General features: G+C 44.0%; 1 protein-coding gene across 2 annotated transcripts; it reads right to left on the bottom strand.

Annotated features, from left to right (window-relative positions):
• Window positions 1–580: 580 nt before the first annotated feature.
• LOC137427176 (cannabinoid receptor type 1A-like) lies at window positions 581–27406 on the bottom strand. Of its 2 annotated transcripts, XM_068116411.2 has the most exons (3): window positions 27324–27406; window positions 23723–23774; window positions 581–3667 (listed from the first exon to the last, which is right to left on the bottom strand). In XM_068116411.2, the coding sequence occupies exon 3, from the start codon at window positions 3207–3209 to the stop codon at window positions 1983–1985; it is 1227 nt and encodes a 408-aa protein (XP_067972512.1). In that variant the 5' UTR covers window positions 3210–3667; window positions 23723–23774; window positions 27324–27406; the 3' UTR covers window positions 581–1982. The 2 variants fall into 2 exon arrangements, with proteins under 2 accessions (XP_067972512.1, XP_067972513.1); XM_068116412.2 differs by lacking the exon at window positions 23723–23774 and having other exon boundaries at window positions 587–3667.
• Between the last annotated feature and the right edge of the window lie 421 nt (window positions 27407–27827).

Genomic DNA, 27827 nt, shown 5'->3' with positions numbered 1-27827 from the left:
CCTTACGAAGGGGGACAGACATCTGTACAACACACAAACTGACATTGTCTTTTATATGAGATATATATAATTTTATTTTATTATTTATATATTTATATATATATGTAAACATCATGCTTATGTGCTCTGCCATCTCCTGCAATATTCTCAGATGTTTATCCAACCCAAAAGCTTTATCTTATTTTGCCAAAGTCTTCAAGAAAGGCACAAACTAAGCAAACAATGTTAGCAGACGGGACACGCAGCTTGACGTCCATCTGAGGGTCCGTGCAATCTGTGGTGCAGCACCATTCAGACAGTGTATAATTGGGTTGGATATCAGACACGGACTAGATAGCTTAAAAGTAAGTGTGCTACCTCTGTACCATGTGCACACACACACACACACACACACACACACACACACACACACACACACACACACACACACACACACACACACACACACCACACCTCTATCTTCGTGTACATCATTAGGTTTTGAGAAATAAACGACAAATTTTCTGTTTCTTGGACTAACGTGAGAATCTCATTTCAAATCCCTGTAAATCGCCCCTCATAGCTTGAAGAAGTCAAGCTTCCATATTGAAATCTTTATATTGTTTCTTTTAAACAGTCTACGATTCGACAACCATTTCTCCCTATCGGCACAATCGCCACAACAAAATACAGCGCAAAAAATTCACCATTTTAACTGCTATTTTAACAAATGTAAACACAATGTTGCAGTCCACGTGTAGTTTCTTGTAATCCAAGATGGGAGATCACAAATGTTGTGACGTCACACGTACAAGCTCTGAAACAGACGAGTGTGAGACATACACCTCATCCCACGATGACCAACGATCCACAAGTTGTGGAGACCTACTTGTTGACCAAAGAAGTCCTTGAGATTTAGAAAGTAACGTGACCAAGCAGATGGAACTTGTTCCAAGACTTGTCGAATGTTTGAGTGGAGTAAGCTCTGGATGGGTCCACGCTTTGGATGCCGAGGCAGATCTTTAGAGGGCACTGTTGCCACGGGCCATGCACCACCTAAAGATGACGTGTGCAAATTGGCTTTCAAACATTGACATCCGTAATATGTCTACAACTGCTGGTTCTTGAGCTTTGTAGGGTTATTTACATTCTACACGTGAAAGAGAGGCGAGGGAAGTTGAAAAACTTAGAGTTGAGAAAGTGAAACGAAGGGGGCAAGGTTGGCAAATAAAAGCCGAGTCGGAGAGGTAATTAAAAGGATGTTGGGACGAAAGAAATGTAAATGGAGTAGAAATCTGTTGAACATAAAGGGGTGAAGTGGGACATCCGGGTCAGTGATTGGGTAGGAATTCCACCATATTGCATACATAAAATGTAGACATCCCCTTGCCAGCACAACAAACTAGTTGGAAAGATAGCTTTCTGATGGAACCATGTCACAAGATAATCTTAATACCCTTAGCAATTGCATTTCACTTGATGTATATCTATATACTGCAGGACACTAGCTGTACCAGAAACATGCGGAGCTCAACGTTTCAGGAGAAAGTTGGACTGAAAAAGAAAACTATTCTTTGATTATGCTTCTCAGAGTATTGGCAAGGTGCACCTTTATGGCTATTTGTCCTCCTCTATAAACTTACCAACTCAAACGTTTCATTGAGTCCTAGATAAGGTTAAGCTCTGCCTGTGAAACCGAGCTCAATGTGATGAAGAAAAAGTGCCATTGCCTCTTTCTTTTGATGGAATGAGGTGGAGAGGTTCGGGTGACGAGCATTTCAGAAGCTGTCCATTTTGTAACGAGTGTCACTTGAGACGTAACATTAAGAAGATGTCATCGATTGATACCTCTACATGTTTCCACTGGTTAATACGTTCGAAGATAACAGATGGACTGACCGATAAAGGCAGCTCCCAACTGTATTGTAACGTCAGGAGCAACACCGCAAAGTTGTATAGGCCAGATGGGTTTTCAGTAGGTTCTCCTTTTTCTTATTGGGTGTTCAAACCCCTTCTGCCTGCTTTGCGTTGGCACCGAGTAGGGTGACCTGCGTATTTATCGTCGCTGGTGGGTCTCGGGCAGCCGCCACCGATGTACTATCGGAAGCTAGGCTTCGCCCCTGCACGTCCGACTCATGGCTGCTGTCGAGGACTTGCGTCGTGCTCTGTGGCGGGCAGAAGACCAGGACGCACGCTCGGCGAAGGTCTCTGCTACGGAGCGCGTAGATTATCGGGTTTATCGTGGCGTTCATGAGGCAGAGCATGCTGCAAAAGGCGAAGACCATTTTAGTGAAATCGCCGATGTGCCAAAACACGTCATATACCATGATGACCAGCACAGGGCCCCAGCAGAAGATGAGAGTTGCGAGGATGAGCACTAGGGTCTTGGCGAGTCGAATGTCCATGCGGTGTTCATCGGCTTTCCGCTTCTCTGCTTGGGACATTCGCTTAAGAGCCGTCGCACGACGCATCATGGTGGTGGTGTGGACGTGGGCCTTCCAGAGGATGAACACGTAGGCATACACGATGATTAAGAGGAGCAACGCGACTAGGCCGATCCACGACAGCAGATACCTCTCGTCGATGAGTGGAAAGATGTCTGAACAAATAGAGCGAAGGCGCCGGCAATTCCAGCCGAGTAAAGGTAGAGTACCTGTGACCACGGCCAGCAGCCACATCACTCCCAGGGCTATCACTGCCTTACCACGAGTCACGATGGTCCTGTAGGAAAGGGGACGGTGGATGGAGATGTAGCGGTCTATGGCGGTGAGGAACAGGCTACACACCGAAGCCGTGAATGATGCGGTGACGCCTCCGAGCTTGAATAAGAACACTCCTTCAGTGTCCTTTCGATGGAACACGTGGAAGTCCGTAAAGCTGTAGACGAAGATCACGCTCGCGAGGAGGTCCGCGATCGCCAGGCTGCTCAAGAACAGGTACGATGGCTTTCCGCGCAAGCTGGGCGTACGGAATATGACGAAGAGAACCAGGGCATTCTCAAGAACCGTGAAGAATCCCAACGTGATGGTGAGGATTCCAATGGCGGCCTGCTGCTCACGGGTCAGGATCATGAAACATTCCATGTCCATGAAGTTTCCGCTGCAGTTGAGCGAGGTGGATGAACCGTTGGTCGGCCATCGGTCAGGTCCAATGGGCCCGGTGATCGGTGGTTGCTGGGAGGCCTCAAATTTATCTACGGACAAAGCCTGGAAATCTGTTAAACCCTTCATTGTGCTACACTCTTAAATCCAGCTTTGTGAGGTCAACTTAAGTCAAGATTGCACACGTTTTAATTTGGATATTGGAAATCAACTCCTGCTTTGTCATACCTCAAAGCACCACACAAATTACATTCGAGTGCTCCAAGCAAGAGGACCCTTTCAGAAAAGTCAGCACTGTGGGGGGAATTGGTAAAGGAGGGGTTCCAGTGAAAGGACACAACTTCACAGCAGCACCATCAATCCCACAGGAAAGGGAATAAATAGGAAGTAAATCCGGTCTTGTTTACATCAATTCAACTCAAGAGCTCCCTGTCCACAAAAGCAACAAATGAAAGTCGCCATTGGTCTTGGATTTTGAATGCCCTGGTTTCCCAGCTCACCACCAATACATTCGTCCTGATGGAACGCTGTCTCACTCGATCTTTGGCCAATGTGAATGGATGAGGAAATTATTGGAGATCAATAACCTGGAAAACACAATCGAGTGTTCAGTGTAAAGGACATAGTTCATTTACATAGAGATTGACATAGAGCTCGTCATCTTCATTTATGCAAACACAGGATAAATAACGATGATATAGTGCTGGTCCATCACTAATTAATAACAATTAGGGTACATCACAAATGAATAACAATCAGGGTTGATCACTAATTAATAACAATCAGGGTGATCACCAATTAATAACACTCATGGTACATCACTAATTAATAACAATTAGGGTACATCACAAATTAATAACAATCAGGGTGATCACTAATTAATAACAATCAGGGTGATCACTAATTAATAACAATCAGTGTGGATCACTAATTAATAACAATCAGGGTCGATCACGAATTAATAACAATCAGGGTGGATCACTAATTAATATCATGGTAAATCACCAATTAATAACACTCATGGTACATCACTAATTAATAACAATCAGGGTGCATCACTAATTAATAGAATGGTAAATCACTAATTAATAACACTCATGGTACATCACTAATTAATATCATGGTACATCACTAATTAATAGAATGGTAAATCACTAATTAATAACACTCATGGTACATCACTAATTAATAACAATCAGGGTGATCACTAATTAATAACAATCAGGGTGGATCACTAATTAATAACACTCATGGTACATCACTAATTAATAACAATCAGGGTGATCACTAATTAATAACAATCAGGGTGATCACTAATTAATAACAATCAGGGTGGATCACTAATTAATAACACTCATGGTACATCACTAATTAATAACAATCAGGGTGGATCACTAATTAATAACAATCAGGGTGATCACTAATTAATAACACTCATGGTACATCACTAATTAATAACAATCAGGGTGGATCACTAATTAATAACAATCAGGGTGGATCACTAATTAATAACACTCATGGTACATCACTAATTAATAACAATCAGGGTGGATCACTAATTAATATCATGGTAAATCACTAATTAATAACACTCATGGTACATCACTAATTAATAACAATCAGGGTACATCACTAATTAATAAAAATCAGGGTGCATCACTAATTAATATCATGGTAAATCACCAATTAATAACACTCATGGTACATCACTAATTAATAACAATCAGGGTGGATCACTAATTAATATCATGGTAAATCACTAATTAATAACACTCATGGTACATCACTAATTAATAACAATCAGGGTACATCACTAATTAATAAAAATCAGGGTGCATCACTAATTAATATCATGGTAAATCACCAATTAATAACACTCATGGTACATCACGAATTAATAACAATCAGGGAGGATCACCAATTAATATCATGGTAAATCACTAATTAATAACACTCATGGTACATCACTAATTAATAACAATCAGGGTCTATCACTAATTAATAACAATTAGGGTACATCACAAATTAATAACAATCAGGGTGATCACTAATTAATAATAATCAGGGTGATCACTAATTTATAACAATCAGGGTGGATCACTAATTAATAACAATCATGGTACATCACTAATTAATAACCATCAGGGTGGATCACCAATTAATATCATGGTAAATCACTAATTAATAACACTCATGGTACATCACTAATTAATAACAATCAGGGAGGATCACCAATTAATATCATGGTAAATCACTAATTAATAACACTCATGGTACATCACTAATTAATAACAATCAGGGAGGATCACCAATTAATATCATGGTAAATCACGAATTAATAACACTCATGGTACATCACTAATGAATAACAATCAGGGTACATCACTAATTAATAAAAATCAGGGTGCATCACTAATTAATGTCATGGTAAATCACAAATTAATAACAATCATGGTACATCACTGATTTATAACAATCAGTGTAAATCACTAATTATAACAATCAGGGTACATCACTAATTAGTAATAATCAGTGTAAATCACTAATTAATAACAATCAGGGTACATCACTGATTTATAACAATCAGGGTACATCACTAATTAGTAATAATCAGTGTAAATCACTAATTAATAACAATCAGGGTACATCACTAATTAGTAATAATCAGTGTAAATCACTAATTAATAACAATCATGGTACATCACTAATTAGTAATAATCATTGTAAATCACTAATTAATAACAATCATGGTACATCACTAATTAGTAATAATCAGTGTAAATCACTAATTAATAACAATCATGGTACAGCACTAATTAGTAATAATCAGTGTAAATCACTAATTAATAACAATCAGGGTACATCACTAATTAGTAATAATCAGTGTAAATCACTAATTAATAACAATCATGGTACATCGCTGATTTATAACAATCAGTGTAAATCACTAATTAATAACAATCAGGGTACATCACTAATTAGTAATAATCAGTGTAAATCACTAATTAATAACAATCATGGTACATCACTAATTAGTAATAATCAGTGTAAATCACTAATTAATAACAATCAGGGTACATCACTAATTAGTAATAATCAGTGTAAATCACTAATTAATAACAATCATGGTACATCACTAATTAGTAATAATCATTGTAAATCACTAATTAATAACAATCATGGTACATCACTAATTAGTAATAATCAGTGTAAATCACTAATTAATAACAATCATGGTACAGCACTAATTAGTAATAATCAGTGTAAATCACTAATTAATAACAATCAGGGTACATCACTAATTAGTAATAATCAGTGTAAATCACTAATTAATAACAATCAGGGTACATCACTAATTAGTAATAATCAGTGTAAATCACTAATTAATAACAATCATGGTACATCGCTGATTTATAACAATCAGTGTAAATCACTAATTAATAACAATCAGGGTACATCACTAATTAGTTATAATCAGTGTAAATCACTAATTAATAACAATCATGGTACATCACTGATTTATAACAATCAGTGTAAATCACTAATTAATAACAATCAGGGTACATCACTAATTAGTAATAATCAGTGTAAATCACTAATTAATAACAATAATGGTACATCACTGATTTATAACAATCAGGGTGGATAACTCATTAATAAAAATCAGGTACATCACTAATTAATAATAATCAGTGTATATCACTAATTAATAACAATCAATATAAATCACGAATTAATAACAATCAGGATACATCACTATTTAATAACAATCAGGGTGGATTACTAATTAATAACAATAAGAGTGGATCACCAATTAATAACAATCAGGGTACATCACTAATTAATAACAATCAGTGTAAATCACTGATTAATAAAAAATCAGGTGCATCACCAATTAATAAAAAATCCGGTACATTACCAATTAATAAAAATCAGGGTAAATCACAAACAAAGAACAATTAGGGCACATCATGAATTAATAACAATCAGAGTGGATCACGAATTAATAATAATCAGCATACAACACTAATTAATAACAATTAGGGTAAATTAGTAATTAATAACAATCGGTGTAAATCACCGATTAATAAAAATCAGGTACATCACCAATTAATAAAAATCCGGCTGAAATCACAAACAAATAACAATTAGGGCACATCACGAATTAATAACAATCAGGTACATCACTGATTAATAAAAAATCAGTGTACAACACTAATTAATACCAATTAGGGTAAATTACTAATTAATAAAAATCATGTACATCACTGATTAATATCATGTATGATATGTACATCAATTGGGCTCGTGTACATCAAATCATGTACATCATTGGGAGTCTCGCGAGATCTCGGAGACGGTGGGAGGGATTTTCGAAGCTCCACACGGTCTCCACGTTTTTCGAAGTTAAGTCTGTTCACAATTGTATTTTGTCGAAACTGTATTTATCTTTCGGTGTGTGAAGTTATTGTGTGCAACTTTGGTTGTTTCTCGGTGTTTATCTTTCATAAATTGATCGTCTGTTTGCCGTGTCGCGAGCAAGGCCTTTGCCGCGTCGCGAACGATTTGAAATCGAAGTTAAGTGATTGTTCCCATTTGTATTTTCGTTAAAACTGTATTTATTTATGGTGTTGTACGTATATTGTGTCCCGACGAAGATTTTTCGGTGCAAATCTTTCATACCTGTATTGAAAATCGTGTTAATTCGTGTCGTGTCTTGAGGCCTTGTACAGTGTACACTGTACAACCTTGAGGCTTTGTTTTTCTCTCAGCGGTCCGTCGTTTGTGATCCAATAACTTTCGTTCTCTGTATTCCCAGTATTTTCACCCATAGCCTACTTCCTTGTGTAAATCTCAACTCAAAAAAAAAAAAAAAAAAACATTTCCTTCTCTGTTCTCATTCGTTTATTCATTCTTATTCGTTCGTTCGTTCTTCGACCACGTGTTTCTCCCCCATTTCCCCAGATAGTTTTCACTGTTATTAACCTTCAATGTTTACACTTTCCCCTCAAGTTATGTATTCCGTCATATTTTAGAACACCTTTTTCTTCTTCTTCTTTTCTTTAAAAGGCTGCTTTAGACTTGCTCACCAAATCAATTCATCCCCAAAAAAATATCCATCTCCTATAGTGCCTTTTTTCTACATTCCCTAAACTCTCCTGCACTCCATCCTCCATCCAGCGTCCTTAAACGTATTTTTAACTCGAAGGTCACAAGAAACTCATTTTGCAATAAATGTTCGTTTCCCATAAATCGTACACTTTCTAAAATCCAATCTCACCCCCCCCCCCTCCAAATCTTCCCCATAACCCCTCCCCTCCAAATCTTCCCCATCACCCCTCCCCTCCAAATCTTCCACATCACCCATCCCTTTCAAATCTCCCCCCTTGCCCCCTCCCTCCTAAACTACCCCCTCACCCCTCCCCGCCAAGACGCCTCCTCGCCCCTCCCCTCCTAGACTCCTCCCTCACCCCTCCCCTCCAAATCTCCCCCATATCCCATCCCTTTCAAATCCCTCCCCTTGTCCCTTCCCTCCCAAACTCCCCCCTCACCCCTCCCCTTCAAATCTCCCCACCCTCATTGCTTCTCAATTTCCCCCCTCTCACTCCCCCTCCTCAAAGCGTCCTCCCCGCTTCTTCCCCCTTCCAACTCTCACCTCCATCTCCCCCAACCTTCTGCCTCGCTCTTCCCCCTCCTCAAATAACACCTCATTGTGCCTCACCCAATCACCATCAAACCTTTTGTCCGCCCCATCCTTCCCTTTCTCCGAGCTATTCTGAAATCTCTGACACACCTTCAACAGCTCTCCCTACCTCTTCCACCTCTTCCACATCTTACCCTACTGCTCCTCCCCCCTGTTCTGTATCTGATGCTCCCCCTTCCTCTTCATTAACGGTATGGACCTCAAACATCCGGGGCCTTTGTTCAAACTTAACTGATCTCTCCATACAGGTTGCTTCTGTCAAACCAGACGTGATCTGCTTAACAGAAACTTTCCTCCTTTATGATGTCTCTGATTCCTTAGTATCTCTCCCGGGCTACTCCCTCCTCTGGTATGATAGACCTGAGCCTCGTCCTGGAGGTGGGGTTGCTATCTTTATCAAAAACTCTTCCTCACTCGCCCTGCACTGCACTCTCTCCACCTCACCCCCAGGAATACCTCTGGCTACGGCTTCCCTTTCGCTCCCACCTCTTGTTCATATGTGTGTTGTACCGTCCACCAAACGGTGATGACTCCATCTACATCTCGCTGTCTGATAATATGGACCAACTTCTATCTACTCATCCCAACTCTCTCTTCCTCATATGTGGTGATTTCAACTGTCATCATGCCAGTTGGCTGGGTGTGGGTACCTCTCTCACCAGCCATGGCTCCTCAGCAAAGGACTTCTGCGACTCACTGGGACTGACACAATCTGTCAATTTCCCGACCCGGATCTCAGTCAACGGAACATCTTCTCTTCTGGACTTGGTTATGACTAACTTCCCTGAAAATGTCTGCTGCTCTTCTTCTGCTCCAATCGGATCATCTGATCATGTCCTTGTTAAAGTGGACATCTCTCTGACCATCCTCAGGGAGCCTGCTCAGCGTCGACGAGTCTGGCATTTCACTCAGGCCAACTGGCACGGTCTTCAAGCAGCCATCAATCATCTGGACTGGTCTCCCATCTCTACCACCTCTGACATCAACTCATCCTGGGAATTCTTCCAAAGTAAATTGCTCTCTCTCATGCACAGATGTATCCCATCTCGTCTTCAGTTGTCATACCCTTCCTCCCATCCATGGTACACGGAATCTTGTGGTGAGGCTGTTGCCCAGAAACAACTTGCCTTCGTCTCCTAGAAAGCAAATCCAACGGAAGGAAATCTCATTTCCTTTCACAAAGCCCGAAACAAGTGTGTGTCCACCCTCAGGAGAGCCAGGAAACAATATCTCTCCGTTCTCAAGACCGAACTCTCTTATCTGTCTCCCTCTTCCAAATCCTGGTGGCGTCTGGTCAAATCCGTTTCTGGTGTTTGTTCCCCCTCCATCCCCTCCCTTACCTCAAACGGCTACACAGCTGACTCCGCACGTGAAAACGCTGAATGCCTCAAATCTGTGTTTTGCCTCTAAATCTTGTGTCCCAAACCCATCCCTCTCTGTACCCACCATACCCAGTCGTACCCTGCTGCTCCTGGACTCCGTGTCCTTTCCTCCTGACAAGGTGGAAAAGTTTCTGTCAACCCTCGACTCTGATTCTGCAACTGGACCCGACGGCATCAGCCCACGGGTCCTAAAATCCTGCTCTGCCGCTCTATCTCACCCTCTCTCTGTTCTCTTCACCCTCTCTTTTGCTCAAGGTCAACTGCCATCTGCTTGGAAATCAGCCAACATCACCGCTATGCACAAAAAAGGTGCAAAAACAGATCCTAGCAACGACAGACCAATCAGCCTTCTCCCAATTATCAGCAAAGTCATGGAATCCATCATTGCTTCGGATATGAAATCTTTCCTCTTCTCCAATGGCTTGATCTCTGATCATCAATTTGGTTTCAGACCAGGTCACTCTACTCTGGACATGCTGCTTCTGCTGTCTCAACAATGGATGGAGGTCCTCAATGCCAAACAGGAAATTATAGCTGTCTCCCTCGACATATCACGTGCCTTCGACACGGTCTGGCACCCCGCTCTGCTCACCAAACTCTCCTCCTTTGGTATCCATGGAAATCTCCACGCATGGCTGGCGGACGTCCTCTCTAGTCGTCGTCAACGTGTGGCCCTGAATGGGTTTGTCTCATCTCCTCTTCCTGTTCAGGCTGGAGTTCCCCAAGGCAGTGTTCTGGGCCCCGTGCTTTTTCTGGTCTTCATCAATGATCTCTCTGACTCTCTTGAAAATCCTCTCTATCTCTTTGCTGATGACTCCACTCTCTGCCGCTCCATTCCTCTTCCCTCAGATCGGCAGTCTGCAGCCTCCTCACTCTCTGAAGACTTGGACAAAATCACAGACTGGTCAAACAAGTGGAACATGTCTTTCAATCCTGACAAATCTCACACTCTTACTATGTCTCTCTGAAAAGATCGACTGGACAACCCTCCCATCTACTTTCTCAACAATCCTCTCCAAGAAGTTCTGTCGCTCAAGCTTTTGGGTCTCACTATCTGCCATGATCTTTCTTGGGAAAACCACATTTCCAAGCTGGCCTCCAAAGCCAGTCGCCGACTGGGCATCCTCCGTCGTGCGAAGTCCTTCCTCGGCACACCTGAGCTCCTCACCACATACAAGGCTTTCATCCGCAGCTCAATGGAATACTGTTCTCCCCTATGGGCCGGTGCTCTTGCCTCACACCTAGCTCGGCTTCACGCTGTTGAAACCAAAGCTTTCAGAATTATTGGAATCTCCCGCGATGAAGCTATCTCTGAGGGCCTTTTACTCACTCACCGCAGGCAGGTAGGTGGTCTTTCTGTCTTCTACCGACTCCTCTTCGGCCTTGCACCCCCAGCTCTCTCTGTGCTCTGTCCCCCAAATATTCCTACAGGTCGCACAAGATCTGCCAGCAACCCTCTGATGGTTAAACTGTCGAAATCTCGGCTCTCTGCTCACCTTCACTCTTTCATTCCTCTTTTCTCCCGCCTCTGGAACAAACTCCCTCACTCCCTTCAATCCCACTCCTCCCTCCAGGTCTTTAAAACAGCTGTTCACCACCATCTCTTATCTTCCCCCATCCAAAACCTTGATCTTTTCTACCCCCGCTAATTCACCCCAGATCCACCTTGTTTGAAATTCCAACTTCTTTCCTGGAAGTCCTGGCAGTGTCCATATGTTTTATACCTCTCCCACCGGCCCCTTCCCATGCCCCCCCCCCAAAGCCCTCGCCCTCTCTCAGATCTCTCGATGTCTCCATGTCTCTCGGTACCTGCTCTCAAATGTTGTCTTTGTGTCCTTCCCCCTCTCTCCCCATCTTGTCTGCCGCTCCCGATGTTATGTTTTATGTGTCGGTTTGTCTTTTTGTGTGATTAATGTTCGCTCTTTCACGAGCCTCGATCTTGTATACAACAACAACAAAAAAAAACAAACAAAAAAAATATCAGAGTGGATCACTAATTAATGATAATCAGCACTAATTAATAACAATTAGGGTAAATTACTAATTAATAACAATCGGTGTAAATCACTGATTAATAATAATCAGTATACAACACTAATTAATAACAATTAGGGTAAATTACTAATTAATAACAATCGGTGTAAATCACTGATTAATAAAAATCAGGTACATCACCAATTAATAAAAATCAGGGTAAATCACAAACAAATAACAATTAGGGCACATCACGAATTAATAACATTCAGAGCGAATCACTAATTAATAATAATCAGTATACAACTTCACGCTGTTCGCTCTTTCACGAGCCTCGATCTTGTATACAAAAAAAAAACAAAAAAACAACACTAATTAATAACAATCAGGTTTGATCACAAATTAATAACAATCAGAGTGGATCACCAATTAATAATAATCAGTATACAACACTAATTAATAACAATCAGGGTAAATTACTAATTAATAACAATCAAAGTGAATCACTAATTAATAACAATCAGGTTAAGTCACTAATTCCTAACAATCAGGTACATCAATAATTCATAACAACTGTATCGTGCAGGCTTGGTGTTACATCTCTGTATTATATCTCTCAGTGTTATTTCTTTGTCAGTGTTATATCTCCCTCAGTATTATATATCTGTGGTATGTTTTTCAGTGTTATTTCTTTCTCATTGTTATATATCTCCAGTGTTATCCCCCTCAGTGCTATATATCCCTCTGTGTTATTTCTGTATGTGTTATATCACTCAGTGTTATATACATATCTCAATGTGTTATATATCCTTCAGTGTTATATATCCCTCATCATTATTTATCTCTGTGTTGTATATCCCACAATGTTAAATGTCTCTGTGTTATATCTCTCAATGTGTTATAACTCCCTCAGTGTTATATCTCAATGTGTTATATCTCCCTCAGTGTTATATCTCTCAGTGTTATATATCCCTCAGTGTTATATATCTCTCAGTGTTATATATCCCTCAGTGTTATATTTTTCCCTCAGTATCTACTATATAAGAGAGCCATTGGTCTGTCTGTCTGTCTGTCTGTCTGTCTGTCTGTCTGTCTGTGTGTGTGTCGCCGTTTTTCTCAGAGATGGCTGAACGGATCTTCGTCAAACTCTCAGAGGTTCATCAGTGAGTGCCTGGGAGTGTTTTAGGCAAAAGAGAATATATATATATATATATTTAAATAGTTGGTCTTTTTGGATTTAAAAAAAATCTTTCTATAGTGTCGAAGCCTTTTCGATGAATGACTCTTATAATTATATACAAGTACACATTCACATAAATAAATACAAAACAAACATTTGAACACAAAAAATCAAACAATCCCGGAAGTGTACTAAGTTGGTAGTAAAGCTTCTTCTTCTTCCTGAAAGTCATCATACTTAACTCAGCAAACATGATGAACGGCACATTCACCAGCAGATATTCAACAAAAAGGTGAAATGATGATTTCACATTTGTGATGGATTCTGATTTGGATGTAATTGCTTTTCCATTATATTTGCCCTCTTTTCAAATATGTGAATGTTTCCTTTTCGCTTGAGCAACGCCGGGTACTCCAGATATAAATGCTTTTATACTTTACTCGGGGTACAAATAAGAATACAACTTTGTCTGGGGCTAACATAGGCTATGTGGCCGCAGCCTCATTCGGGGGAGTGAGGGACCGGGAGAGGGAGCATAAGTTCTCTATGTAAATGTGTACCTGGTGATGGTGGCAGCAGGTATTACAATTTCCTTTTTTTCATGGGCTACACTGAGGTTAGAGGGTATTACAAATTTCCTTTTTTTACCTGGGCAACACTGAGGTTAAAGCACTCTTTGCATGGGTAAATTTTTCCTCCTTCCCTTCCCTCCTCCCCCAAAACACAGGATCCTGTCATAGCCCCCACCCACCAAAACAGATGTATATGTAGTCTATTTCCCTCCCACTCCCTTCCCCACCCCACCCCCTTCCACTCACCCCACTCCCTTCCTCAACCCTTGGAATCTCCCGCGATGAAGCTATCTCTGAGGGCCTTTCACTCACTCACCGCAAGCAGGTAGGTGGTCTTTCTGTCTTCTACCGACTCCTCTCCGGCCTTGCACCCCCAGCTCTCTCTGGGCTCTGTCCCCCAAATATTCCTACAGGTCGCACAAGATCTGCCAGCAACCCTCTGATGGTTAAACTGACGAAATCTCGGCTCGCTGCTCACCTTCACTCTTTCATTCCTCTTTTCTCCCGCCTCTGGAACAAACTCCCTCACTCCCTTCAATCCCACTCCTCCCTCCAGGTCTTTAAAACAGCTGTTCACCACCATCTCTTATCTTCCCCCATCCAAAACCTTGATCTTTTCTACCCCCGCTAATTCACCCTAGATCCACCTTGTTTGAAATTCCAACTTCTTTCCTGGAAGTCCTGGCCGTGTCCATATGTTTTATACCTCTGCCACCCCCCCCCCCCATCCCATGCCCCCTCCCCCCAAAGCCCTCGCCCTCTCTCAGATCTCTCGATGTCTCCATGTCTCTCGGTCCCTGTCTCAAATGTTGTGTTTGTGTCCTTCCCCCTCTCTCCCCATCTTGTCTACCGCTCCCGATGTTATATGTTTTTGTGTCGGTTTGTGTGTGATGATGTTCGCTCTTTCACGAGCCTCGATCTTGTATACAAAAAAAACCAAAAAAAAAACCCTACTTCTCCAGCCTCCCCCCCACTCACCTGGCAACGCCGAGTACTCCTGCTAGTTAGTGATAAACCTGATAATCTGTTTTGTTCATCTGGTTCCATTGCATTCACAATCTTCCTGTCATTCACAGTTCACTAAAGGTAGTGAAGGTGTGCACTGCCATTGGTGGTGTCCATCTGTGAATGGACTGTTTGTAATCACGTGATTTACAATGTTGTTTTTCAGAGATACCTTTAAGCTGTCCGTCCTCCCACTACCTTAGTTTTCAGTTTTTCATACACACTACCCAGTGTATTTTCCAAACCGTGGGAATACTCGCGTACACACATCGTGACTCCAATCACTCTCTCAATTCAAAATGAATCCACAGGTGCATGTGGACAGGTAGGTGTACACAATTGTAGTTTTCCGGTGTCCTTTGGATTTCGTTTTGACTATTTGAACTCATTGTTGTCCTATTGAGCTCCTTCTGAAGGTTAAACGATATATTTATTGGTAGTTATAAAGTAATATTTATTGGTAGTTATAAAGTATATATATTTATTGGTAGTTATAAAGTATATATTGTTGTGGATATGAGAATGGTGTTTTTTTTTATTGTGTTTTTTATTGTATAGTACATTGTAAAATATTGCCCTCCTTCCTCCAGTTGTGTATAAAGGTCAAAAGGGCGTCCCGTAATTAGGTCATCAACAATCACGTTAGCCAATCATAGATTTCCTCCTTGTTGGTAGTTTATTTCCTTATTCTGTGTATTAGGCTAAGGATTTGTCTTCCATTAATTGATACTCCATTGCACCGAATTCAAATAGATAGATCCCAATTCATTCCCAAAGCCCCATTCACAAAGCCTCGATTGCCAACTGCATTCGCCGCCATTGCCATGTGCTCCGTGCTCTGTGTGAACAGGCGGGGCGGGGTCACCGGGAAGAGGCAAGCCCAGGGCGCGCCACGAGGGGCGGGGCTGTTCAGCCCCATGCCCAAATAAGGGAACAAGCCCGTAGCTCGCCACGAGGGGCGCGCCGTTCGGCGCCATGTCCAAATAAGGAGGCAAGCCCATGGCATTGCCATATAAGGTCACAGAGCACAGGGGGAGGGCGGTACCGAAACCAAGGAGGGCGTGTCACACCGGCGCTTGAGGATGAGATATGCGTGCGAAGATCGCAAAAACGGCAGATGAGTCCGGAAAAAGCACACGACGTCCCCACGGCAGCACGGAGAGCGAACCATTGAGCAAGACAGAGAGAGAAACGTGAGGGAGTGCCTGTATTGCGGCAATAGGCCGATACCCTCTGGGCCCTATTGCCGGTCGGTGAGACGCGAGGCTGTGTTTGCCGGGTTTTCGCCTCGACCCAAAAGCGTGGATCGGAGCGCGTGCTTGGAGCCGGACCTCGATGCCTACCATCTGCCTGGACCCTCCTCAGCCGTCCCAAACCATCCATTCCATCCTTCTTGTGTACGTGAGTTTGTTTTGTTTGTCTTGTCCTGGGGTATAAGTTAAGCCTGTTTAGTTAAGCTAGAGTTTTCACTGTGTCCTTCTGGTCCGTCCCTCTTTCTGCTTTATTTTCTTATCTTTCCTTCTTCCTTGGTTTCTTTCGATCCTGTAAATAGTAATAAATAATAATCGTATTTCAAACCTTTTTGTCTCCTTCTTCTTCTTCACATCCGCGTCGTCTTTGTCTTTTCCCAATTGAATATCTGTGGCGCGATTTTGGCCAACGTTCAGGAATCGGGTTAGTCGGAGTAACTGTTCGGGTGCGGCGGCCATCCGCTCGGCCAATTAACATCCTAGCCGCGTCCGTAACAATTGGTGCCAGGAGCGAGAACGGACCTGAAGCGCTTCGTGCGCTCAAATTACGAGTGGGCCGAAATTTGTTTTATAAAATCTTAAATTGAACATCGTGTCATGGATAGTCAAGGCGGCGGGATGCCGGTGGGGGCACTAGAAGAGGGGTTAGGGGTAACCCAGGATCAGAGGGAAGAAATGGAGGAGAGCAATGAGGAGGTGGTTGAGGGAGTATCAGGCGCGCAAAATGGCGCCCTCGCGCACGTGGGTGTAGCGGAACCAAATTTAGCCGCGCCCGTGGTCGCAGCAGCCGAGCCCGAGATGCCAATGAATTTGGACCTGTTTATGAAACAGATGATGGCCTTTATGGTAAAAACAGACGATAATTTCAAAGGGATGGAAAACAGGATGGGAGGCCAAATGAGGGACGAAGCGAGGAGTACCGGTGAACGGTTAGACAATAAATTTGCGGGGTTAGACAATAAATTTGCGGGGTTAGACAATAAATTTGAGGGGTTAGACAATAAATTTGAGGGGTTAGACAATAAATTTGAGGGGTTAGACAATAAATTTGAAGGGTTAGACAACGGGATAAAAGAGGTGAAGAATGGGTTAACGGGGTTGGAAAATAGAATGGCTGCCCAGGAGAACCAGATGGAAGGAATGAAGAATGGGTTAATGGGGTTGGAAAATACAATGACCGACAAATTGCGGGAAGTAGGGGAGCAATCCGCCCGGGAAATCAAACGGATGGGGAACCAGATAGAGGAGGTGAAAATCGGGTTGGAAGGTAAACTGGATGCTCAGAGGGATGAATTAGAACAGATGAGGGTGGCATCTACTAAAGAGATGGGAGAAATGAAGGAGGAAATAAGACGAGGTGTAAGCGAGGAGGTCTCGGGGGTACGTGAGGAGGTAAAGCGAGGTGAGAAGCGTATGGAGAAAGAGGTGAGGAATAATACGGCTAGGTTACAGGGGGGCATAGAGGGTCTGACGAGGGGAGTAGAACAGCTGACAGTGGGACAAAAGGAACTAGTGGACCAAGTGGAGAAGAACACTGCAATAATCGGGGGATTAAAAGCGACACAAAAAGACATCAAGAACGAATTAATAGCGACAAAGAAAGAATGTCAGATGGTACATGAGGGGTTGACGAAGAGGTTGGACGAGGTGACAGAAGTAATGGAGACGAAGGACCGAGAGGTGAGGACGCGACGCACATAGAGACGGTTAAGGTGGCGTTAGAGGAAGAGATAGAGGGGGCGCACCGGGAAATGAAGGAGGTAAAGGAAAAATTAGAGGAGGTAGAAGAGGGGGTGAGTGAAATTAAGAAGAGACGGAGGGAAACTAAAAAGGAGATAAGGGAGGAAGTGATGGAGTATGAGCAAGGAACGGGCTGCGGGGTGTGAGCATGTAAGTGGAGCATCGACGCTAACCGGGTTAGCGGTTAGAGCGACGTTTAGCCGAATCGGGCCCTCGGTGCGCGCTGGGCAGCTTTGCGTGCCGCGGGGATCCGCGGCGGTTTCGAAAGAACCGCCGTGCGGGATTCACGCCGGGCCGCGCGCTGACCGGCCGCGTCCGTGCTCTGCCATGCGGAGCGGGCGGCCCGGTAGGAAGGGTCGTCATGGCAACCCTTTGTGGTTGAGGCGTTCCGGCAGGGCGAAATCGGGCCATTGGACGGCTCCGTGCCGAGATGGTGCGTGGGATCTCGGCCCGGGTAAGCCCCCGTCCCTGCACCGAGTGCCGGACGGATCCAGCCGCCGGCACCAAGCAACCCGCATTCATTGCTCGGCTTTACGAAGCCGAGCTTTAGAGATGAATTGGCGCACCGAGAGGCTCTAGTGAGTAGACGTGATGAGGATAGTGTTTTGGACCCGAAATTGAAAAAAAGCAAAATTTGATGATTGGCAAAGGATTGGCAGATGATTGGTAGTGATTGGCAAGTTTTTAATTAGCTGGAATTTGGTGTGCAAAATTGGTAGTGAGAGATACCCGATGTGGTGGGATGGCAACTCTGCCATCTCTCACAGGCGGGGGCAAAGGAGCAATAGTCTAATGGGGTTTATGGCAGTGAAAACTAGCCCGGGAGGGTTAGGATATAATGATAGGGACCTAGAGATGACCTTAGGTAACGGTAAGATTAGGTAGTGACAATGATACCTGTAGTGGGGACGCAAGTAGATTAGTTTGGATGATAATGACGTGGTATGTGCTTAGTTTAAAGGGAAGACGGGGAGCACTAAGTTAGCAGGGCAACAGGTAGTTCAGATGATGCCGTGTGTATGGTTAAAAGGTGTGATTGCACAGGTGTGCAACTGAACAGGTGTGTGGAGCAGTGTATGAGTGAGTGATATTGATGTGTGCTGTGTTGACCAAATGGTCCAGGAAGGAAGGAGGGTGCAGGTGGCACCAGGTGTGATTGCACAGGTGTGCAACAACAGGTGTATGGAATAAATGGTCTGGAGTATATGGAGTATTGGAATGGATGGTCGTGGAGTGAGTATGGTGGAAACTGTGGAGTGGAGTGGATGGTGCGAAGGTGTGAATGGGGGAAGAATGGACCCCCATCACGAATACCCGGGGAGGGTAGTGTAAGTGTTAGGTAGAGGGTACAGGTAAGTTGTGGTTGGATATTGGCATCTGTGGTGCGTGGTGGAAGAATGGTATTTGGATGGGTGCATTAGTGACGTGGAAATGGCTGGGCGTGTAGCCTGTTAGTGTGTGTAGTTGGTTTGGGCACTCCACCACTGTGAGGATGTCGGCCAGGTGAGGCCGCAGGTGGGCTCTGGGAGCCCGTAGAGTTGTGGATGGGGCCCGAGGATCCGGAGGACGGACCCGGGTAGCCCAGTGCCAGAGGGCACCAAGGGGTGACAGAGCCAGGAGGGGCCTTCCCCAATTAGATAGGTTAGGGTGAGGAGCTAGGTAAGCTCGGGTGGCAACTACAGTGGTGGAGGTGTGCAGGTGGGTAGACCTGCTGGGAGAGCTACACGACTCAGCCCAGAAATTGTGCAAGGGCACAGGGAGATGAATCGGGGGAGTGAGACCCCAAATTGAGAAGCACCACAGTTTGGTCAATGGGAATTGGTTTTTAGAACCCATAGTGTAAGTTGGCCAATGGATTGGCAGGGAAAGACCCCGGGTAGTGTAAAGTGTGTTAATGTCATTTAGAAAGTAGTTAGGATTAAAATCTCCTCGCACCATCTGCATCCACTCACCTGAGGTAACGATGTTACTCCACACCATGCCATGGTTTGTTGGTTTTTTAATTATTTTTGATGCAAATGTTTGGATTGTGAGACGCATCATGACGTGGGTGTGACATTGTGCTGATGTTCCATCTCTTCCTCCTTATGAGGATTGATGATGAATTGGGTGATGGCAAATTTTGGTAAGAGGGATTGTGGTGACGAATTTGGTGTAGGAGAGATATGGGGAGATGTGACAGTAGTGACAAATTTGTAAATGTGTAGATTGTTGTAAATATGGGGTAAGGGCAAGGGTAGAGTAGGTGACAGGGGGGGTGACGTACGGTAGGGACGAGCTTTTCTCCGCTCCGTCTCCATACGCACCTCCCCTTGCATTGCCTTTGTTGATGTGTACCCTTGTGACCTTACCCCTCGCTCATCTGTCTTTTCCCCCCTTGTCTCCCACATGAGGACTTTGCGCCACTGGGCGCCGAGGGGAGCGTGCGAGAGTCCGCCATTGGGGTCCCGAAACTCCCGGAACCAGCTGTCTGCATCGATGCACCACCTTATGGACCACATGTCTGTGGCTGAGCACCACTTATGGACCCCATGGGTTGGGGCATGGCCCCTCTGCTGGAACTGGCCATGAAGGCCCGAGATCTTGCTGGCGGACCTTGGTCACAGGGCACCTATGCCCCACAGGTGAACCACACTAGTCGGCCCTGTGGGCCATAAATAAATAAAAATGGACACGTTTTGTGCTTTTTTTATGACAAATAGGCCGCCAGCAAAGAAGATGACAACATCTGGAAGATAGCAATAGCCAGCAGAGGGAGCCGAAGAGCAAGAGACCACCAGCAGGGTTTGTTTGGTTATTTTTATTGAGAACTGTAGTGACTGTGCACCGATTGGTGCTTGAGGGTGTCTTGGTGCGTTTTTGGGTGCTTTCATGGTGCATCGATGCAGAGCAGACTGTTTCCCCCCCAAAAGAACAATCACAGGTCCCAGGTTGCTTATTGTAAATAAAGTAGAGTCGTTGTAAATAATGCGCCCCCACCGTAAATGTGTAGTTTGAAGACCATTCCGCAATTCGGTTAGTTGTGGGCGTGAATCTGTTAGGCAGGGTGCAATGGAGCAGCGGGACATATTTATTTATGTTTTAAAACTGTCGCACTCAGGGTCAGATTAAATGTAGAGGGAACTACACCTACGTGCCACACTAAAAGTAAAAGTAATAGGCCCGGGACGTGCCTAAGAGGAGGAGGGTGCAGTGTTGTGGATATGAGAATGGTGTTTTTTTTAATTGTGTTTTTTATTGTATAGTACATTGTAAAATATCGCCCTCCTTCCTCCAGTTGTGTATAAAGGTCAAAAGGGCGTCCCATAATTAGGTCATCAACAATCACGTTAGCCAATCATAGATTTCCTCCTTGTTGGTAGTTTATTTCCTTATTCTGTGTATTAGGCTAAGGATTTGTCTTCCATTAATTAATACTCCATTGCACCGAATTCAAATAGATAGATCCCAATTCATTCCCAAAGCCCCATTCACAAAGCCTCGATAGCCAACTGCATTCGCCGCCATTGCAATGTGCTCCGTGCTCTGTGTGAACAGGAGGGGCGGGGTCGCCGGGAAGAGGCAAGCTCAGGGCACGCCACGAGGGGCGGGGCTGTTCAGCCCCATGCCCAAATAAGGGAACAAGCCCGTAGCTCGCCACGAGGGGCGCGCCGTTCGGCGCCATGTCCAAATAAGGAGGCAAGCCCGTGGCATTGCCATATAAGGTCACAGAGCACGGGGGGAGGGCGGTACCGAAACCAAGGAGGGCGTGTCACACCGGCGCTTGAGGATGAGATATGCGTGCGAAGATCGCAAAAACGGCAGATGAGTCCGGAAAAAGCACACGACGTCCCCACGGCAGCACGGAGAGCGAACCATTGAGCAAGACAGAGAGAGAAACGTGAGGGAGTGCCTGTATTGCGGCAATAGGCCGATACCCCCTAGGCCCTATTGCCGGTCGGTGAGACGCGAGGCTGTGTTTGCCGGGTTTTCGCCTCGACCCAAAAGCGTGGATCGGAGCGCGCGCTTGGAGCCGGACCTCGACGCCTACCATCTGCCTGGACCCTCCTCTGCCGTCCCAAACCATCCATTCCATCCTTCTTGTGTACGTGAGTTTGTTTTGTTTGTCTTGTCCTGGGGTATAAGTTAAGCCTGTTTAGTTAAGCTAGAGTTTTCACTGTGTCCTTGTGGGCCGTCCCTCTTTCTGCTTTATTTTCTTATCTTTCCTTCTTCCTTGGTTTCTTTCGATCCTGTAAATAGTAATAAATAATAATCGTATTTCAAACCTTTTTGTCTCCTTCTTCTTCTTCACATCCGCGGCGTCTTTGTCTTTTCCCAATTGAATATCTGTGGCGCGATTTTGGCCAACGTTCAGGAATCGGGTTAGTCGGGGTAACTGTTCGGGTGCGGCGGCCATCCGCTCGGCCAATTAACATCCTAGCCGTGTCCGTAACAATATATTTATCTGTAGTTATAAAGTATATATTTATTGGTAGTTATAAAGTAATATTTATTGGTAGTTATAAAGTATATATATTTATTGGTAGGTATAAAGTATATATTTATTTGTAGTTATAAAGTATATATTTATTGGTAGTTATCAAGTATATATTTATTTGTAGTTATAAAGTATATATTTATTGGTAGTTATAAAGTATATATTGATTGGTAGTTATAAAGTATATATTTATTGGTAGTTATAAGGTATATATTTATTGGTAGTTATAAAGTATATATTTATTGGTAGTTATAAAGTATATATTTATTGGTAGTTATAAGGTATATATTTATTGGTAGTTATAAAGTATATATTTATTGGTAGTTATAAAGTATATATTTATTGGTAGTTATAAAGTATATATATTTATTGGTAGTTATAAAGTATATATTTATTTGTAGTTACAAAGTATATATTTATTGGTAGTTATAAAGTATATATTTATTGGTAGTTATCAAGTATATATTTATTTGTAGTTATAAAGTATATATTTATTGGTAGTTATAAAGTATATATTGATTGGTAGTTATAAAGTATATATTTATTTGTAGTTACAAAGTATATATTTATTGGTAGTTATAAAGTATATATTTATTGGTAGTTATCAAGTATATATTTATTTGTAGTTATAAAGTATATATTTATTGGTAGTTATAAAGTATATATTGATTGGTAGTTATAAAGTATATATTTATTTGTAGTTACAAAGTATATATTTATTGGTAGTTATAAAGTATATATTTATTGGTAGTTATCAAGTATATATTTATTTGTAGTTATAAAGTATATATTGATTGGTAGTTATAAAGTATATATTTATTGGTAGTTATAAAGTATATATTTATTGGTAGTTATAAAGTATATATTTATTGGTAGTTATAAAGTATATATTTATTGGTAGTTATAGGTTGTTCTTGAGTTTTGTAGTTCAGGTGATAATTCATGTTTGTAGGTGTAACATTATTTTAATTGAATTGTTTCTTGTTGCACATTCTAGTGTGTACAAAGCCCGCACTCTCTACCCCAGCAATCCCCAAACAGGAACTGCCTTCCCATGTATCATATTCCCAAAGATTATTCCCACCAGGAGTGTAAAGAGATCCAAACCTCCCCTGCGAGCCTTTCCACGCACAACCCGTTGTAAAGGTGCGTGGGATGACGTGAAATCAAACGAACGTCACAAATCACGTGGTCCCGCATGGGGAAGCCTCGCTGTGTTTACGCGGGAGATAACAAGACAAGACAAGATCCCTCAAGGATACACAGAAACACAGCTCGAACAGATTAGGGGGAAGGTTTTACAATAGCATCCGCCAAGGTGTCGTTAAAGGAATAATGACGTCATGATGTGAGCGTACCTAAGGGGGGTGTCGCACCTGAGCAGGCAGATGAATCGGTCAGCACCTGCCACTGGCATCGGAAGACATGGAAATCCTTTACCATTATGGATATTAAACAAATTATATACATTCATGGTCGAGGCTCAATAAAATACCTAAAGCAAAATGGAATTGGGGGAAGCACAAGCAGCAGAGTAGAAGTGAGAGCAGGATTGAGGGGGGGGGGGGGGTTCGGGGGGGAGGAGGACCTATGGGGTCGAAATCACAATAACCTGGAAAAAGGGGAATGTTTGGGATGGGATGGGGTCATCTGGGGGGTAGAGGAGATCATGAATATGGATGGGGGAGAGGAGCTGACCTGATGTGGTGCTGAACATCTGTGTTGAAGCCCTGGAGGGATGTACGTACATGACCCAATGTTGATCGACAGTAAAACATGACACGACTGTACATGTACGTGGGAGACATGTCCACAACATGGGAGCGACATCCGGTTCAGGGTTCAGAGGTTACCGGAGTCTGGTTTAAAATGCACAACAAGCCCTTCATGCATCACATCAGGCCCAATAATGCGGACACCTTAAGATCGATGCCCAATTTGCGATGTCCCGCTCAATACGTGTAAGACGTCGTTAGCAGCGAATGAGGTCTTTACCCCAATGAGCTTGGGATTTAACCCGCTGCACCTTCAACAGGTGCCTTTCACACTGGCAACGGTACGAGTACGTCGTGATATCTCAAAGGCCCATCATCTAATGCTGGCAAAATGGACAACCAGCTTAACGTCCATCTGAATGTCGGCACACTTTGTCACCTTCCTGAGCAGCTCCATTCCGACAGTTTATATTCGGGTCGGGAATCAAACCCAGACAAGACGGTGCACAGGTAAGAGTGCTTCCACCTCACCATCCTATCAAAGAAGAACAAAGCAAGAGCTTCGCAAATGTCGTTGTTATCGTAACTTCATGCGCAGAGGTGACGTTGCGTGTCTGCCATCCGATTTGGTCTGTCAAATCGGATATTGGGCAATAATGGAAGATTGGACAAGGGATATGCTCGGATTGATTTTGACAGGTATGACGGTGGAAGTGAAAAATTGGAGAGGCAAAGCACGTGTGTGTGTGTCGTTGATTTTTACCTTCACAAATCTGGTTTCAGTCGGTGGGATTCAGTCCTCCCGGTACCACTTGGTTTCAGTAGGTGGGATTCAGTCCTCCCAGGACCACTTGGTTTCAGTAGGTGGGATTCAGTCCTTTCAGTACCACTTGGTTTCAGTAGGTGGGATTCAGTCCTCCCAGGACCACTTGGTTTCAGTAGGTGGGATTCAGTCCTTTCAGTACCACTTGGTTTCAGTAGGTGGGATTCAGTCCTCCCAGGACCACTTGGTTTCAGTAGGTGGGATTCAGGCCTTTCAGTACCACTTGGTTTCAGTAGGTGGGATTCAGTCCTTTCAGTACCACTTGGTTTCAGTAGGTGGGATTCAGTCCTCTCAGTATCACTTGGTTTCAGTAGGTGGGATTCAGTCCTCTCAGTACCACTTGGTTTCAGTCGGTGGGATTCAGTCCTCCCAGGACCATTTGGTTTCAGTAGGTGGGATTCAGTCCTCCCAGGACCACTTGGTTTCAGTAGGTGGGATTCAGTCCTCTCAGTACCACTTGGTTTCAGTAAGTGGGATTCAGTCCTCCCAGGACCTCTTGGTTTCAGTAGGTGGGATTCAGTCCTCTCAGTACCACTTGGTTTCAGTCGGTGGGATTCAGTCCTCCCAGGACCATTTGGTTTCAGTCGGTGGGATTCAGTCCTCCCAGGACCTCTTGGTTTCAGTAGGTGGGATTCAGTCCTCCCAGTACCACTTGGTTTCAGTAGGTGGGATTCAGTCCTCCCAGGACCATTTGGTTTCAGTAGGTGGGATTCAGTTCTCTCAGTACCACTTGATTTCAGTGGGTGGGATTCAGTCCTCACAGGACCACTTGGTTTTAGTCGGTGGGATTCAGTCCTCCCGGTACCACTTGGTTTCAGTAAGTGGGATTCAGTCCTCTCAGTACCACTTGGTTTCAGTAAGTGGGATTCAGTCCTCCCAGTACCACTTGGTTTCAGTAGATGGGATTCAGTCCTTTCAGTACCACCAAGTATCTACCTTCGTTTTGGTGAAGGAAATACGAATCGCACCATGACATTGCAGAAGCAATCACAGACTGTGACAAAATCACAGACTGGTCAAACAAGTGGAACGTCTTTCAATCCTGACAAATCTCACACTCTTACTGTGTCTCTCCGAAAAGATCGACTGGACAACCCTCCCATCTACTTTCTCAACAATCCTCTCCAAGAAGTTCTGTCGCTCAAGCTTTTGGGTCTCACTATCTGCCATGATCTTTCTTGGGAAAACCACATTTCCAAGCTGGCCTCCAAAGCCAGTCGCCGACTGGGCATCCTCCGTCGTGCGAAGTCCTTCCTAGGCACACCTGAGCTCCTCACCACATACAAGGCTTTCATCCGCAGCTCAATGGAATACTGTTCTCCCCTATGGGCCGGTGCTCCTGCCTCACACCTGGCTCGGCTTCACGCTGTTGAATCCAAAGTTTTCTGAATCATTGGAATCTCCCGCGATGAAGCTATCTCTGAGGGCCTTTCACTCACTCACCGCAGGCAGGTAGGTGGTCTTTGTCTTCTACCGACTCCTCTCCGGCCTTGCTCCCCCAGCTCTCTCTGTGCTCTGTCCCCCAAATATTCCTACAGGTCGCACAAGATCTGCCAGCAACCCTCTGATGGTTAAACTGCCGAAATCTCGGCTCTCCGCTCACCTTCACTCTTTCATTCCTCTTTTCTCCCGCCTCTGGAACAAACTCCCTCACTCCCTTCAATCCCACTCCTCCCTCCAGGTCTTTAAAACAGCTGTTCACCACCATCTCTTATCTTCCCCGATCCAAAACCTTGATCTTCTCTACCCCCACTAATTCACCCCAGATCCACCTTGTTTGAAATTCCAACTTCTTTCCTGGAAGTCCTGGCAGTGTCCATATGTTTTATACCTCTCCAACCCCCCCCCCCCCCTTCCCATGCCCCCTCTCAAAGCCCTCGCCCTCTCTCAGATCTCTCGATGTCTCCATGTCTCTCGGTCCCTGCTCTCAAATGTTGTGTTTGTGTCCTTCCCCCTCTCTCCCCATCTTGTCTACCGCTCCCGATGTTATTTGTTTTATGTGTCGGTTTGTCTTTCTGTGTGATTAATGTTCGCTCTTTCACGAGCCTCGATCTTGTATACAAAAACAAAAACAAAAAGCTCAGGTGTTTGGGAAAAACAAGAATTCAGAGTGTTTCCCAACAAACAGCTGTAGTTGTAACTTGTCTACACCATTGTGAGTCATCGTGAAGACCACGCAATGAGTTATAGATGAACAAAATAGAAACTGTGGGAAGAATTTACATTCCAAACCCATCTTTGGAAGCGTCGCTTACTCCACTCAAAAATCCGACATGTTTAGGGACAAGTTCCAGGTGCTTGGTCACGTGTCAAAAGATGAGACCTTCTAAGTCTCAAGAACTCCTTCAGTCAGCAAGTAAATGTCCACGAGCCTCGTCGGAGGAGGTGTTAGGTCTTACCCTCATACTCTATGTTGCTCACCTCGAACGATGTTCACCTTGGCTGCAGCTCACGGACTATTGAAATGATTCCTCCCCTGCAGGATCCTTTGACCGCACCTTTTTGTAAGAGGCTCGAGGAGACAAAGGTGTGTTTCGCATCATCGAGTGAATTGTGTCTCGAGCGAACCTCGATCCCTGAAAGCTTTTAGCACCGACGGAGCAAAGATCGCGGACCATTGAGCAACACCTGTGCGAGCCATGGCTAATCATTATTATTAACGGCAGGACAATCCCTCGTTAATCGTCGTCACACGATGCGCCGAACAATTCATTGTGAAGGAAGGAAAAGCAAGGTGCACTTTGCTCCTCCGCCTCCTCTCGCTCGGCCGCTTATTGCTTCGCACCTATCGATTGAGCCCCGAGCGACGCCGAGCACCTTGCAAAATGACAAATTGCTACGTGGGCGTGCCCTCGCAGTCGGGTTACCTTTGCCAGGTGACAAATCATCCATGCGGAGTTACGTCACCACGTCTGGAGACTTCGC

The sequence above is a fragment of the Myxine glutinosa genome, chromosome 5, assembly GCF_964187855.1.
Source record: "Myxine glutinosa chromosome 5, kmMyxGlut1.1, whole genome shotgun sequence".
NCBI classification, from domain to species: Eukaryota; Metazoa; Chordata; class Myxini; order Myxiniformes; family Myxinidae; genus Myxine; species Myxine glutinosa.
This window is presented reverse-complemented; position numbering and strand designations above follow the sequence as displayed.